This window comes from Necator americanus, chromosome III (genome assembly GCF_031761385.1).
Source record: "Necator americanus strain Aroian chromosome III, whole genome shotgun sequence".
Taxonomy (NCBI): domain Eukaryota; kingdom Metazoa; phylum Nematoda; class Chromadorea; order Rhabditida; family Ancylostomatidae; genus Necator; species Necator americanus.
The window spans coordinates 22,015,168-22,030,079 of record NC_087373.1 but is presented as its reverse complement, the minus strand read 5'-3'; the positions used below and the strand labels follow the sequence as shown (position 1 = coordinate 22,030,079).

At 40.8% G+C, this 14,912-nt stretch overlaps 1 protein-coding gene across 3 annotated transcripts; it reads left to right on the top strand.

The window, feature by feature from the left end:
• Positions 1 to 499: 499 nt before the first annotated feature.
• RB195_010463 (uncharacterized protein) lies at positions 500 to 14,764 on the top strand (the record flags this gene model as incomplete). Of its 3 annotated transcripts, none has more annotated exons than XM_064191481.1 (7): positions 500 to 905; positions 3,005 to 3,082; positions 3,150 to 3,237; positions 4,700 to 4,839; positions 13,814 to 13,902; positions 13,969 to 14,074; positions 14,538 to 14,764. In XM_064191481.1, the coding sequence occupies 7 exons, from the start codon at positions 500 to 502 to the stop codon at positions 14,762 to 14,764; spliced, it is 1,134 nt and encodes a 377-aa protein (XP_064049062.1). The 3 variants fall into 3 exon arrangements, with proteins under 3 accessions (XP_064049062.1, XP_064049063.1, XP_064049064.1); XM_064191480.1 differs by having other exon boundaries at positions 13,814 to 13,917; XM_064191479.1 differs by lacking the exon at positions 500 to 905 and having other exon boundaries at positions 2,737 to 3,082.
• Between the last annotated feature and the right edge of the window lie 148 nt (positions 14,765 to 14,912).

Here is a 14,912-nt window from a genome sequence, read left to right as displayed (position 1 = left end):
CAATAACGGCATATCGCGCCACGACACAGGCGCCAAAGCAAAATCAGCGACTTTCTGACGAAATAGTGACTTGTTAGTTTTTGTACACTTTCTTTGACTTCGGCTAGATACACAGTGTATCTGCAGCCTACTAATCGCGATACTAAACTACAAAACTACAATTGGGTGGGAACAACCTGGCTTATCGTGCAATCGCGCAGCCAGTTGCTTCCACTGTGCAGTCCTCGCCAGCTCCATTCGAGAAAAAACAAAAAGCAGAAAACTAAAGTGAGTCCATCTCCACTATCGACTAGTATCTTTTTAAATCAAATAAATACAATGAATTAACGTCAGCTACATCTATTTCTCTGTTTATTTCTCCTCCATAACGTCTCACCGCCTCATTGTGCTAAGTTTGCCGTAGCAGGATAGCTCAGTAGGCCTGAAAAGTTTAACTGTCTCTTCACCAAGCAAATCTTCCAATATTCTGTAAACTAGGACTCGTCATCTCATACGTCAGATGATATGGTGCATGGCGACCTGTGAGAGACGCCTTGAAGTTGCTCAGGACCTCTTTGAGAACGTTTTCTGGAGCAAGATGATGACTTGCATGACGCACTTTTGTCGTAATTGGCGAAGAAAAGGTTCCGTCGCTAAATTCAGGTGTTGGTTTTGTTATGTGCTCATTTGTCCACCTTGTCGATACTTGCGAGACCTTGTCAACTCTTCTGACTTCTCTTCGCTTCCTCTCTCTGCAAAAAAAAATCCATCTGACACAGCAGCCGATGAATCTAAATTTTATGAGGAGCTGGAGGATGTGATACACAAGGAAAAGGCTCTCTACAAGTCCATTGTTGGAGACTTTAAGATCAAAGTAGGAAAGGCTAGAAGAAAGGAATACACGTTCAGAAGATTTGGATTAGTTGGTTGGAATTAAAACAACATCGTGTTTATAAGGCTGTCTCTTATGTCTCTTCTATGGGAATTCTCTTTTCATTAAGAAATATCCTCGTCGGCGGGCACGGGATTCGTCTAGCGGCACAACTCTCTCATTTCTTCAACACCATCTTTTTCCCTGCTTTGATCTATGACTTGGCAATCCGAGCGCTTCGCGAGCGCGTTCAGCATCATATAATGCTAAATCGGAAAAGTACTCTCAAAAACAACCCGCCTTACACAGGTGGAAAAAGTTATTCGATGCTCATACTCTTTTTCTCTTTGCTATAGTCATTTCCTTCGTCACAATGAGAAAGTACTGTCAGCTATACTGCCATACTGTTAGCTGATCAAGGTGTGAAAGGGTCGTATGTGAGCACATTAGCACATTCGGTCATTACTACGACCGACGCACCTCCGCGATGCATACATCGACCAACCCCCCTCAGCATAATAGTTGAAAAGAGGGTACGACAAGATGACAATATATCGCCTAAAGTGCTCATGGATGCATTTCAATGGCTTATGAAAACATCTGCTTTGGTGAGTAAGAGACACACGTTGGTGGAAGATTCCTTAGAAATTTTCGTTTTACGAACGACATCGCTCTTTTCGAGAAACATCAATGAAGCAGAAACGCTACTCAAGAAAATAAATGACGTAGGAAAGAGAATGAGATCGCGAATGAACGGAAAGAAAACAAGTTCATGAAGAACGTTTACTGCAAGGACGGAGGAAAACAACTGGAACGATCCCAAATAGTGGAGGCTTTGTCACACGTGCACCTTGGACGTTCCATGAATATGGAAAATGACTTGAAGGAAGAACTAAATAGAAGGATGAGAGCAGCGTGGGCAACATTTCATTCGTCGGGGGAAGCAACGGATCGACTGACGGACCATGAGCTCCGTCCCCATCTATTCGACTCGTAAGTTCTTCCAGTGCTCTGCTGCAGAGCAAAAACGTAGGTGAACATCGCTCCCACATCAAAGAAATTGCTTACTACTAATATAGCCTTTGAGAGACACCTTTTGAGATTGAACCCCCACACACAACACCCAACCGATCTTTGTAGCTTTGATCTAAGAGAAATTTCTTGGCTTCACCACCACAAAGCGAAATATATATATATATATATCGAATGTCAAGAAAGATGAGCTATATTGTGAGGAGTGTCGGTGACAGATGAAGTGAAAGAGCATTAAAGTGGATCGCAAAGGTTGCTAAATGCACACTAAAGGAAATCGCCAACGAGATGGGCTGATTTGTTCGCAGCATAATGGGTCAGCTAAAAACGATGCTGAGACCCACGCGTTTTATAAGATACAATTTTTCTGTGCTTTCCAGCAGTTCTTGGAGGCAGCATCAAACTGTTTACTGCTTGATAAGATACACACATATTCGGAAGACGTAAAAAAGAGAGGTTGTCTCAGCTTTTTTTTTGTGCCTGTTAGCATTTATTCAAACAATTAACTTTCCACTCATTTACGTACAACACATGAGGGCCTCTTTTTCGTGCATCTCCTGCGCTTAATTAGCTTGCGCATGATGATTATGTGCTATTCCGTTGTTGCTGCCTCCGCATCGTGACGTTTCCAACCAGATAACTTGCAGATCGGAAATATCTCGGTCTGATGAAGAATTTGAAAAACTTGATTCTCTTTGCGCACAACTTTTGAAGACGATCAAACGGGTTTTCTAATTGTTCAATTTGCAGACGTTAGATTTTTGAAGTTTTTAGCGTCATAGAGTAAGGGATTAAACACTTTTTCAACTCAACATTCGAATTCGGAAACTGTGCTAGCTCAATTTGCACTCTGGATGATGTCAGTGTCTAAGTCTTTGATTTGTGATTTTGTGCATGTTTTTCGACAAGCTTCAGCGACTATCGCCTGCAGCGCTGAACCGGATAGTTTTCGTCCCACCCCTTACACATTGCTCGATCTCGATTCCATGCTGCCCTTCAACATCTGTATTTTACTCATAATTTCTTCAGTGGAGCGTATCATTAGTAGCAGCAATAGCGTCGTCGAGCAATCGTCCCTCTATTTATCTAAAACCTTTCCTTTTTCACAAATCTATGCTGAAGATGTTTCATGGCTAGTGGAGCGAAAACGTCAACGGGACAGTGAACTCCAGGCACTGCAAAGGCGAAGAAAAAGATATGGTAAGCTTACAGCTTAGTTTCAATTAAGCGATGATTCCCTCATTTCGCCAAAGACACCTATATCTAGTTGTTCGAAAGAAGCGATGGAGGCACAATCTGCTTACTTGGCGGATTGACACGAGTAATATTAAAAAGGAGGACGAGTACGTAGTGAGGTGAGAGGATTACTGACCAGTTAAATACCATACCCTTCTGAATCTCTTAATACCATCAGTGCTTCCATCATTATTTGCTCTAGGGCTTATTTTCCTTTGTTTGATTTTCACTTCTCTCCTGAACTGAGTCAGCCATGGGTAGTGTTGCTTATGTTCTTAAAGGAACATATCATCATCGGCGATGACATAATTTTTGTGGACCAGACTACAACCACCAGTAATTTTCAGTGACAACAAAGAATCAAAAGTTCACCTATCGTTATGAAAAAATTATCTTTATTGGACGAATAAGTGATGTCCCGATGGTGTCTGCAGCGGGAACATGTGTTCGTTTTCGGAGATTCAGGCAAACAACTCTGGCTCTGCTAAGCATGCACTTCCAGACGCCGTAATTTCTATATCTTGCATGCTTTCCCTTGGTATAAGCTCTTCCCCAGTGCTAGCTACTAATACCGATGCTAGCAACCTGATTTTGAGAGTCTGGGCCCACCTTGTGCGTGCTATCTGTCGCACGTTCTTTTTCTCCGCTTATCATAAATTATGCTTGACTGATGTCATGGATTACTTCTACTTTAAAAACCTTGATTACGATGATTTTTTTTTATCACAATAATTTCTCCATTCAAAAATACAACTACAATAAACAGACTTTCGTTTAAGTAGTGGCGCAGCCCTAATAGTGGAGAAAAGCAAGGAGCGTGATTTCCAAAAGATCGATAAGGTGTCCAAATAAACTAGTCTTTAAGAATAAATACCCAAAGCTATTATGAGTGCAGAATTTTTAAGCCAATGCGAGTTGTAGATCTTTCATATGTGTATTCTCTTATCACAGATGACAAATGCTCTTGGAAACTAATCAGTTGACGAGTTTTCTTTGCTGTTAAGGTGCAGTTATGCCTCATTCTTCTCCTTTGATAGCTTCAGCAATAAAGTCGTGAATAAAATCTGCGCTGTGCTTCTGCGCTCCACTTGCTCTTTCTCATCAATTTTTTTCCCACCCATTCGAAATTTCAGTACACGAAGCCGAACTACAACATTTATTAGTGAGCTTGGCACAAGTAGATTTTTTTCCTGGTTAGTATCGCTGTCCTAGCGTATTTTTGGCTAGCGCATCTCTTCATTCCCTCAGCATCAACTGGTCGACTAATCAATCATTGACGAAACTGTGATCACATTTTTAAGTGTGTTCGTGCGTTGAGGCTTGAGATTAGAATGAACTGATATTCGTTTTCTTTCCAATTTCTCTAAAGATACGTTTTTTTCTCCTGGAACAACTCCTATTTTTTCTCTTATACCATTGTGACAAAAACAAAAAACACAAAAAAAAAGATCATCACGCAGCCTTCTTGTGGCATCACATGACCACTTGCTGGATATAGTAAGACAACTGCAGTAATGACACAATCAAAATAGGAATCCTTCTTATCTAGAACATTGATTATTTGTACTGTCAACCACTTAGAGCAACCCTCCATCGAGCGTTCCAAGAATGGAGTGCAGTTTCTAACGTCCGATTCGAAGAGGTTGCCGACAAATCCGCTGACATCGTAATTGGCTTCGAACGAGGAAAACATCAAGATGATTTTCCCTTCGATGGAAAAGGTAAGGCGTTTATCGTGTTTTAATGATCGTTCCCACACCTTGGAACCATGCAATATTTGCACAGAGATCGTAAGAAAGAATAAAAGAAATGAAACGGATTATCTCAACTGTGAGGCTTAGATTAAGGAGTGCAGTCGAGTGGTAGGTGACAAACTGAGCAAACACGTGCTCTACTGGTTATTAATGTTTTTTGAAATAGGTTGTTACAGTGAGTTTCCAATAAGCTTTGCTTTTTCTCTTCAGTGATGTCTCCACTCTGGCCTTGCATTTGTATATGTACGTCATAGAACTCTATCAGAAAAGTAGGAGCTTCCCTTTCTATCTACTATCCAGTCGAACGTGTAGTAGTCAGAAGGAGCACGTGAAACGACCAGTCCAAGTTATCAACGCTCCTTTCCGCTTGTGTTTGCAGGAAATCCAACCTGCCAGGTGCTTCTAAAGCAACTATCCACCAATGCTTCCGCATCTTTCATCAATGTGCTGCGCACCAGTGAACACGTTCTTGGATCATTGACTCACCTGGCGGATCCGATCTGATGCATTTCAAACCTGCCACTTAAAGAAGTCATTAGCGATGTAACGATTTCTCTGTTTGTGACGGAAACGAATCTTGCGGATTTCGCTCTGCACTCTCGCTATACGCATCTGCGCTAGCCTAACTAATGCTTATGTGTTCACACTAACCGACATTAGAAGATGGAAGGTGTTGGTATAAGTATAAGTATTTGATAAGGATACGCATATTGTGAATTGAATCTGATCTTGTGATTAACAGACAGCGCAGAAAGTTTATATGTCGAACTGCACTTTGGTCGCAGAGGAGGCAGAAACTGAAAGAAAAAGACTGACAGTAGGGAGATGAGCCATAAAGAGTTTATTTAGAATTATTTACCAATTAACAAAATGTGGACTTGGATGGAAGGACGAAATGATTGAAAAATATTTCACGTCGAACATGCCACGAAAATTTGCTTCCTTTTCTTTTTAAAGGTCTGGAGAAGATTCAGCCACTGATATGAGAAAAGATGGGAATTTTAAATCAGCTTCTATAAATAAAATTAGAATAGAAATCCAGCAAAAGTTCAAACATGAGTGATTAATGAGAGCGTGTTTTTTTTTTGTAAACTCCTCTGTCATTGTTTTAGAAGATCATAAGCTTTCAGAGCGATATTTTTGTAGGCATATCCTCCAGAATGATGAAAAATTTAATATCTCATGTCCCAGTCAAGAAAAAAGTATCTAAAATTACATTAGAATACGTAAAAAAATTAAATCTCGTAAATAATTCCTTGATGATCTGTTTAACGAAATTGCCCATCAAAAATTACCAAGGATATGTACGAGAAATTATTTCTTAAAACCTCGGGTAAGGCGATAATTTGAAGGTAATTTAAGGTTATTTTTTTCTTCTTTTTACAAGTAAGCATTACTTCACGTAGAGATATTTACAATCAAAAATTGCATCTAATTTTGCGCCATCTCGACACGATTCTTGTCGCAAAGAAATAACCCATGAAGGAAGGCAAACAGTAACTGCATTTTTATACTCTAAAGTCATCGATTTTTATTATAGGTATTACTACTGATGAGAAACTTATGAATTGTACTGAAAAACCTAAGAAATGGTCATTGAAGTGAATCATGCGTTAAATAAATATGTGGGATATAGCGCATGAGGTTCCATAGTCCCATTAAACGAACGAATCTAGTGACCAGGCCCACTTTTCAATTCTGATTGTTGATCTTGATAAAATCACGTTCAGTCGTTAAGGGTGACTTATGTATGTGCTGTGTTTACATTCTCACGACTCTACGACTTGAAATTAACTAAAATTGTCGAAGGACAAACCTTATCGCTGATACTGTAGCTCTTCGCCATCTCGCAGTTTGACTCCTGCTCTCATTTCTTTGGGAGAATTTTCTCCCAAAGAGGATTTTCTCTAGAAACATCACCAAACACATAAGATGATGTCTCACAACCACTGATCTTCCTTTAAGTGTTCCTGCGGTTTACATATTGACGCATCTATTACCGCGGTGGAAACTGAATGCAGTCCCAGCTCTCCCACTGCTGTCGAGCGTTGAAAAGTGAGAAGAGCTTGCTGTGCCCCAAGAAACGTTCTTCTTTCTTTCCGTTCTATTACCGAGCAAATAAAATGTTTGCTTTGACACAGGGCGACGTATGTAAAATACTTTACACGCTTATTTTGATCTAATTCTCAGATGAAAAGAGGTACACGGCATGCTTTCGAGATCTCACCTTACTTTCTTTTGTAATAAGCAGATTTGAAATGACACTAGGAAAAAATCACTTGCTAGCGTGACCCTCGGCTTTTCTCAATATGATTCGTATGTATTTCAGCAACCTCTTTTCTGCTTAAGTGCTCACTGATTTATGTTCAATCAGCGTTTCTTTATCCGGTCCTCTATCTCCTGTTGGTTACTCAAAAAGGAATAAGAAAAGCAGTCTTTTTGCGATTGTGTCACTAGTCACCCACACGTTTCACGTCTGAGAACACTTAATTATTTGTTTATTTATTCAAAGATCAGTTCTCTTTAATCTAGCAACTTCGGACCCTAGTAACCTTGGAACCATAATCATCTAGATGAAATATTCGATATGTGAGAAACTTGCGCATTCCGGTACACTAAATTCAGGTTTGCTCTGCGTGCGCGGTGTTTTTCGCGAAACACTACTAATGAAGCTCTCGACATGCTAAATGCGTTTTGATTTAATAACGAAAAAGTATAATTCTGGACTAATAACAATTTGTAATGCAAGCAAATTTACCGAATTATAATCTTTCGGAAAGACGTAATAGAATCAATGCCTTTTTAGCGTTTTCTATCGTAGACCCAGGATTACTCTCCTTATTAACTGTACCAATTACATTCGGCAAATCCTTTCTTTTATGACTCTTCAGAATAATTGGAATAAGAAGGATTTCGTGTAGAGTATCATCTTATTTAGAAAGAAATACTTTCGAATTCTTCCTCTGATCCATTCCATTCGATACGACAATCCTACTATTGCCGATACACAGGAGTGGTGGTCGTATTAAAAGCGGAATGTCTGCAATCAAACAAACTAGTTTGCATGATATTACCATGCAATTTGTTTCATAGTTCATGTTATATTTAGCGCATTCATCTCACACCAAATTGATTGCGAGCTTACCTTTGCAAAAACACGTTTCCTCACTCACGATCTCCTCCTTCCATGTAACTTCTCGAAAAGCAGCAGACGCATTTTATACTTTCACTTTGTATACACTAACATTCAAAAGGTACATCCAGTTGTCCGTCACTAAGCGGGTGTCATTCCTAAACCCGTTCTGTGCACCTTGAATGTTTTGCAGTGAAGTTTCCTAAAATGGATCAAATTAGCCCGACAAATCTTTCGAAACGCAGCGAACAATGGTTTTAAACGAAAACCTTGATCAGTGAATTTATCCGTGAAAAGCAGCAGATGTAAATCCGAACGAAGTAGCCACACCCACATTAATGAACCACATCTCCCATTGCCTCATTGTTAACATCGAGCTGTTTCCTTTCCGTACAGCGCGTAAAGGTGATATTCACAAAAATTCCTGTTTTTCTTTTTGTTGGTCATTGCAAAAAGTGGTTGAAGTTCGTACGAAAAGTAAAAAAATTAGCACATCTAATCTCTAATTGCTTCATGGTATCCGCTTAAGATTAGGGGCTAAGGCTCGCAAGAAATAAAAAAATTTGAAGACGACATCGTTAAGATTGTAGTCTTTAACTATGCTGAAATATAAGAAATTTGAGCGACGACAGCTGTGGATGCATTTTAAGAACTCTTGAGACAAAATTGATGGAGCGTAAGGATATTTTAGCAGGAAAAAAAGAAGGAAAATGCGAAATATTCTCTAAATTCTTAATCGCTGTTCAAAGAAGATTTGAGATCACTAACGGAAGAAAGAAAAAAAAGATACGAACTTCTGTGTACTGTTAGTATCGGTTCGACTCAGTTGTCAAAAAAGAAGTGTCAAGATTCATTTTTAAAAAAACTGGATGGTGAAGAAAAAAATTTGGGAGGAGTGAAAAGCAATAGTGAATTATGAAAAAGCCGGATCGTTATTTTTGAAATAGCTTTTGTTCGGAAAATAGAAAAGCGTTAATAAGTGAAACTCCTAGACATCAAGATCACACCACAAAGATCATTCGCTCGCGATCACATAAACACACCTTCTTTTCTTTCGTTTGTGTAATATGAGCGATCCACTCAGTTGAAATCTAGATGAAAACGATTTATTAACTTTCACTTCATAAACATTTCACCTGATGGGAAAGATGACTGTCTTTGCTCTATTCATCCAGCAGCAATACTGGCTAAAGTTTGTGAAATACTTATAGACTAGTTTGCAGTGTTTGTACAACAATCTCAGCTGAAACCAGTTGAGGCGATTAAACAACCGCATGAAAAATGCATGCACAAAGCAATTACTCCTTCCTAGCAAATACATACACAAACAAACAAGCAACCAAACATACTTACATAAATACATACATACACACCTTATTATATAGCATAAGAAAAAAAAGGTGGTAAGGAAGAAGGCACATTGGGCGATTAGTAGAGAAAACTAGTTGCAAAAAAGCTTTGCAGGAGGATCTTTGGAAATACGGGCATTAAAAAATTCTAGAAGCAGCACAAAAAAGGACATTTCTAAAAGATACATCAGTGATCTCCATTGATATAGTCATGATCATGACATATAATAACGGGCTTATTCTGTCACGTGTGTGTGTGTGTGTGTGTGTGTGTGTGTGTGTGTGTGTGTGTGTGTGTGTGTGTGTGTGTGTGTGTGTGTGTGTGTGTGTGTGTGTGTGTGTGTGTGTGTGTGTGTGTGTGTGTGTGTGTGTGGTGGGGGGGGGGGGGGGGGTGTGTGTGTGTGTGTGTGTGTGTGTGTGTGTGTGTGTGTGTGTGTGTGTGTGTGTGTGTGTGTGTGTGTGTGTGTGTGTGTGTGTGTGTGTGTGTGTGTGTGTGTGTGTGTGTGTGTGTGTGTGTGTGTGTGTGTGTGTGTGTGTGTGTGTGTGTGTGTGTGTGTGTGTGTGTGTGTGTGTGTGTGTGTGTACCTATAGAAGAGAGTGCGGCGGGTCCACCGGCGCCAGATACCTATAGAAGAGGGTGTGACGGGTCCAACGGCGCCAGATTGCTATAATATGGGGTATGACGGATCCACCGGCGTCGGTGGACCCGGTCATTGGTGCGCAATAACTTATTGTCCATGACGCAAAAGATAAATGGTTGCAGCCGTTTCATAGCCGTAACCACTTGGCGCTTTGCTCTTCACCTTTATGACTCCTCTGCGTGCCTATTTCCTTCTTCTTTCGCCTCAAGTTTGTAGCGTGCCGTTCTCAGAAAGTGGAAACATGCATGCAAACGGCTGCTTAAATAGAAGCAAGATGTTTATGTGATCTGACGTGAAACGTTATCTTTATCAGTAGGATGATGTCTTTCACGTCATTTTATGTTAAAACATCATTCTGTGATAACTATTGGTAGAAATAAGGGGGAATACCCATACTTGGAGTAATGCTTTCAAATTGTATCTATATTATTCTGGCATCGAAGGAGTGTTTGTAGCTGATGGTAGAATATTCTCCAAATGTAGAATTGACGCGTTTAGAAGGAAAAATCCGTAATCTTTCGCCTTAAATTATAATACAAAGGAGAGAAGGAAAGCGTTGTTAAAAAAACACAAATCTAATTTTACAGAAAACACCACTACTATTAACTTTCATTGATCAGTGAAGGGGAGCGAGGCTAAAATCACCGAAAGTCTGAAGTCCGGCTTTAGCCGGACATTCAGACTGGTAATCCACTAATGGACTTGCTGAGCAAAGACGGGATTCGTATCTCTTCTCATCGCAAGACGGAAATCACCACGAAGAGGTTCTACTCGCACTTTCTCCGTTTGCCTATTCCTATTTCAAGCCTGATCATCCGTACTAGTGAAGCCTCACAACAAATCCTCCCTTCAGAAGTGCCATGATGATTGAGATTGAATTTGAGATCATGAAACACCGCACAGCCACTAACCTCATCCTATGTCTGCTGACTTTCTTTCGGGCTGGTTGTCATCTGCTTGATGTCAGCAGCAGAGCACATGACGCACTGTTTTTAAAAAAGGATCCTACACTAGTGGAAGACCTTGTGAACTGTTCTTATCCGTGAAAAGGCGACCGAGAAGACCTCTAATACTACCATTTTAAGAACAAGGTAGATTCCATCGGGGTTTCACCTGCATGGACCACGTCTTCACCGTGTCGAAAGTCAGAGATTTATGAAGAATATCACCTGCCCCTTGTCTTAGCCTTCGTTGACTATGAGAAGGCTTTCGACAGCATAGAAACGAATGCATTACTGTCAGTGCTAATCGAATAAGGTGTGGACGCGTCATAGGTGTGCACATTAGTCAATTGCTACGATCGATGGACCACTAGAATACAAATCTTCCACAGCCTCCCCATCATACCGATTGGAAAAGGGATACAAGGCATCCATGCAGGTGAAACCCAGTAATGCATTCGTTTCTATGCTGTCGAAAGCCTTCTCATAGTCGACGAAGGCTAAGACAAGGGCAGGTGATATTCTTCATAAATCTCTATGACTTTCGACACGGTGAAGACGTGGTCCATGCAGGTGAAACCCCGACGGAATCTACCTTGCTCTTAAAACGGTAGTATTAGAGGTCTTCTCGGTCGCCTTTTCACGGATAAGAACAGTTCACAAGGTCTTCCACTAGTGTAGGATCCTTTTTTAAAGACAGTGCGTCATGTGCTCTGCTGCTGACATCAAGCGGATGACAACCAGCCCGAAAAAAAGTCAGCAGAGTCAGATAGGATGAAGTTAGTGGCTGTGCGGTGTTTCATGATCTCAAATTCAATCTCAATCATCATGTCACTTCTGAAGGGAGAATTTGTTGTGAGGCTTCACTAGTACGGATGATCAGGCTTGAAAGAGGAATAGGCAAACAGAGAAAGTGCGAGTAGAACCTCTTCGTGATGATTTCCGTCTTGCGATTAGAAGAGGTACGAATCCCGTCTTTGCTCAGCAAGTCCGTTAGTGGAATATTATATCAACGGAGATCATTGATGTATTTTTTAGAAATGTCCTTTTTTGTGCTGCTTCTAGAATTTTTAAATGCCCATATTTCCAAAGATCCTCCTGCAAAGCTTTTTTGCAACTAGTTTTCTCTACTAATCGCCCAATATGCGGTCCATTCGAGTGAAGCTTCAAATTCGTTCTTCCTTAACACTTTTTTTTTGTCATGCTATATAATGACGTGTGAATGTATGTATTTATGTATGTATGTTTGCTTGCTTGTTTGTTTGTGTATGTATGTACTCATGTTTGTGTGTATGTGTGGGCATTGTCCAGAAATGCGCAGATATGACATACAGATATGTCGTGACTTGTCGTGTTGTCTAGACAAGATAGTTTCTGTCATCTGTTAGTGAGGGTAAATAAACTTTTGTGTGAATCTATGCTACCAGTGCTGCTGTGTAGTGACGGGCTTATTTTGGTACGTGCGTGTCAGTTAGGAAACTCCAAAAAGCGAGAAAAGCGGTTTCCACGGCACGGATTGATCCGCCAGCGCCAAGAAGCTATGGAGTGGTAAGAGACGGATCTCACACCGTCGAATTGGTGCACAGGCGCCAGAGGGCTATGAAATGGGGTGCGACAAGTTTCACGACGTGAGATTGGTGCGTTGGCACCAGAAAGCTTTAAAATTGTGTGGAACGAGTCCTACGGCTAGAATTGGTGCGCTGGCGCTGCAGAACAGTACATTGGGTTGGTATATGTACAGTTGCGTGTAATTGCTGTGCGGTTGTGCAGTAGTATCGCAGAATTAATTCATGTGGATTCGGCAAAGAGTAAACGAGACGTCGTGAGCCATTTCATAGCCATGGCTACTGCACGTGTTAGATATTGAGGCAGTAGAGAGATTACCTGAGATAGTCTAAGCGATCAAACGGACGACCCTTAAGGATACCATATCACGAAATTAAAGACGTTGAAAGATGCGGTTACGGACACCATTAGATTACGAGAATGCGCGTGGTCGCGTTGAATTCCTTCTAAAATTCTCGAGAAACGGCATGGGAGACGGTCTTATTGGTCGTTTGTACCTGCGAGACACTCCAGAACGGCACCTTTGTATGTGCGCCGTTTCCCTAAGTAATCTATCTATTGGTTGTACTTGAATCGCGAAACCTCATTGACCATCGTTCCCTCGCCGGCGGGTGCGACGCATGCGTAAGGGTGGCGCGTAACAACGTGCCTTATGAGAAAAAACGACTAGCAAAGCCGTTTCCAACGTTCTTTTCTGGAAAGACTTGAGAGGAATTGAGTGTCATCATGTTCATATTCGTAACCAATACTACGGATCCTAACTTTTTCTGGAAAGGTCCTAATATCCCGAATTTTGCGGTATTCTAGTTATACCTAGTTATACTTAGTTCTAACTATATTCTAGTTAGAAACTCTTATTGACGCCTTTATGCTGAAGCCAGATCCACAGGATCCACCAAAGTCATGTTTTGCGCCCTTCGGATGACCTCTGAATGTCCCTTTTGATTTCTGCTTAAGCAGTTTTTTTTTTGCCGGAGCCCTCGTCAGTCCTTTTCTGAGGCAATACATCTTTTCGCAACGTCACATAGCGTCGATCTTTGGTATTCGAAGAATTTAATAATTTCAGCGGGCATTCTTCCCGCTGTGATGAAAGCGAACACTTTCATAATCGACGCTCTTCTATCACATTCCATGCTTGATTTGACGAGTTGCCGGTTACTCTGAATTCAAATTTACCTGAAACTTCAAATACAATTTTGTCCGGAGTCAGGCTGTAAACATCGCTGCTTATTCTCGGCACTCCTTAAACATACTAAGAAATCAATATCTTTAAAAAACCTTCGCGCATTCTTATCCTTTTTGATTTGATAGATGGTATCGTTGCACACGCTTTTTATCCTCGAGATGGCCGCCTACATTTTGATGCGGACGAGGACTGGAGCTTGAATTCCGCCACGGGGGTAAATCTATACCAGGTAAAACTGTTGCATTGAGCGAATAATGACGACCTGGTAACGTGTTTGTAGACTGCTGTGCATGAAATAGGTCATCTTCTCGGATTGGAACATTCGGTGGATCCTCGAGCGGTAATGTATCCTGCGAAAAGACCATACAACTCCGATTTCACTCTAGGTGAGTCAACAGAACGTTTCTTGCGTCATAACTTCCTCGCTTTTCTTAATTTCTTTCTTTCTCGCATACGCTCAGAAAGTCATGTTGGGATAATTACGCAAATAAATTGAACTGAATAACTCAATGTACGAAACTGGAGAGAATCATCAGAACAAAGCAATCCTTGACAAGAAGATGTTTTAAGATAATTTGCGGTGAACTCGTGAATCACTGAAGTGTCGAACGTTGCTCTTAAGAATTAGGCTGCTTCTGCATGGCACTTTCCGTTTCCGGAGTGCGGAGAATTTCCTGCAAAAAAATATTAGAAATGGCGAGCAGAATCCTCTAACTGGTCCATTCACGTAGTAGAGAAAAGACGTAACAAAGTTCAGTCAAGCAATGAATTCTCCGCTTAGTTAGCATCACTGTTGTCTCTTCGCAAAGTCATGCGAATAAATCAAATCCCAATTCTTCCGTTTTTTAGAAGATGATGATGTTCGTGCTGTTCGCATCCTCTTTCCGTCGGAAGAGGAATTCAAGACCTATGAGAAAAAGAAATCGCCACACCTGAACGAGGCGGATCGAGATCGTGAAACGAATTTGCCAGTGATAGTCGAGAATCTGCACGGTGGACTCTCGCAAGAAAAATTCAATAATACTAATATGGAGTTCATATTCCCATTTCCGCTTCCACAACTACATCAAAAATGATCGAATGAGTCTCTCGTCCACACTCAACTCTAGTCTTCTGATGGACTCTTTCATTGTTAGGCAATCATTAAAAATCGACCGATTTCTTGCACTTCGCAGTAGTAACAGGCGACGTAAGAACAAGAAGAAAGATATCTTTCTCGCTGAA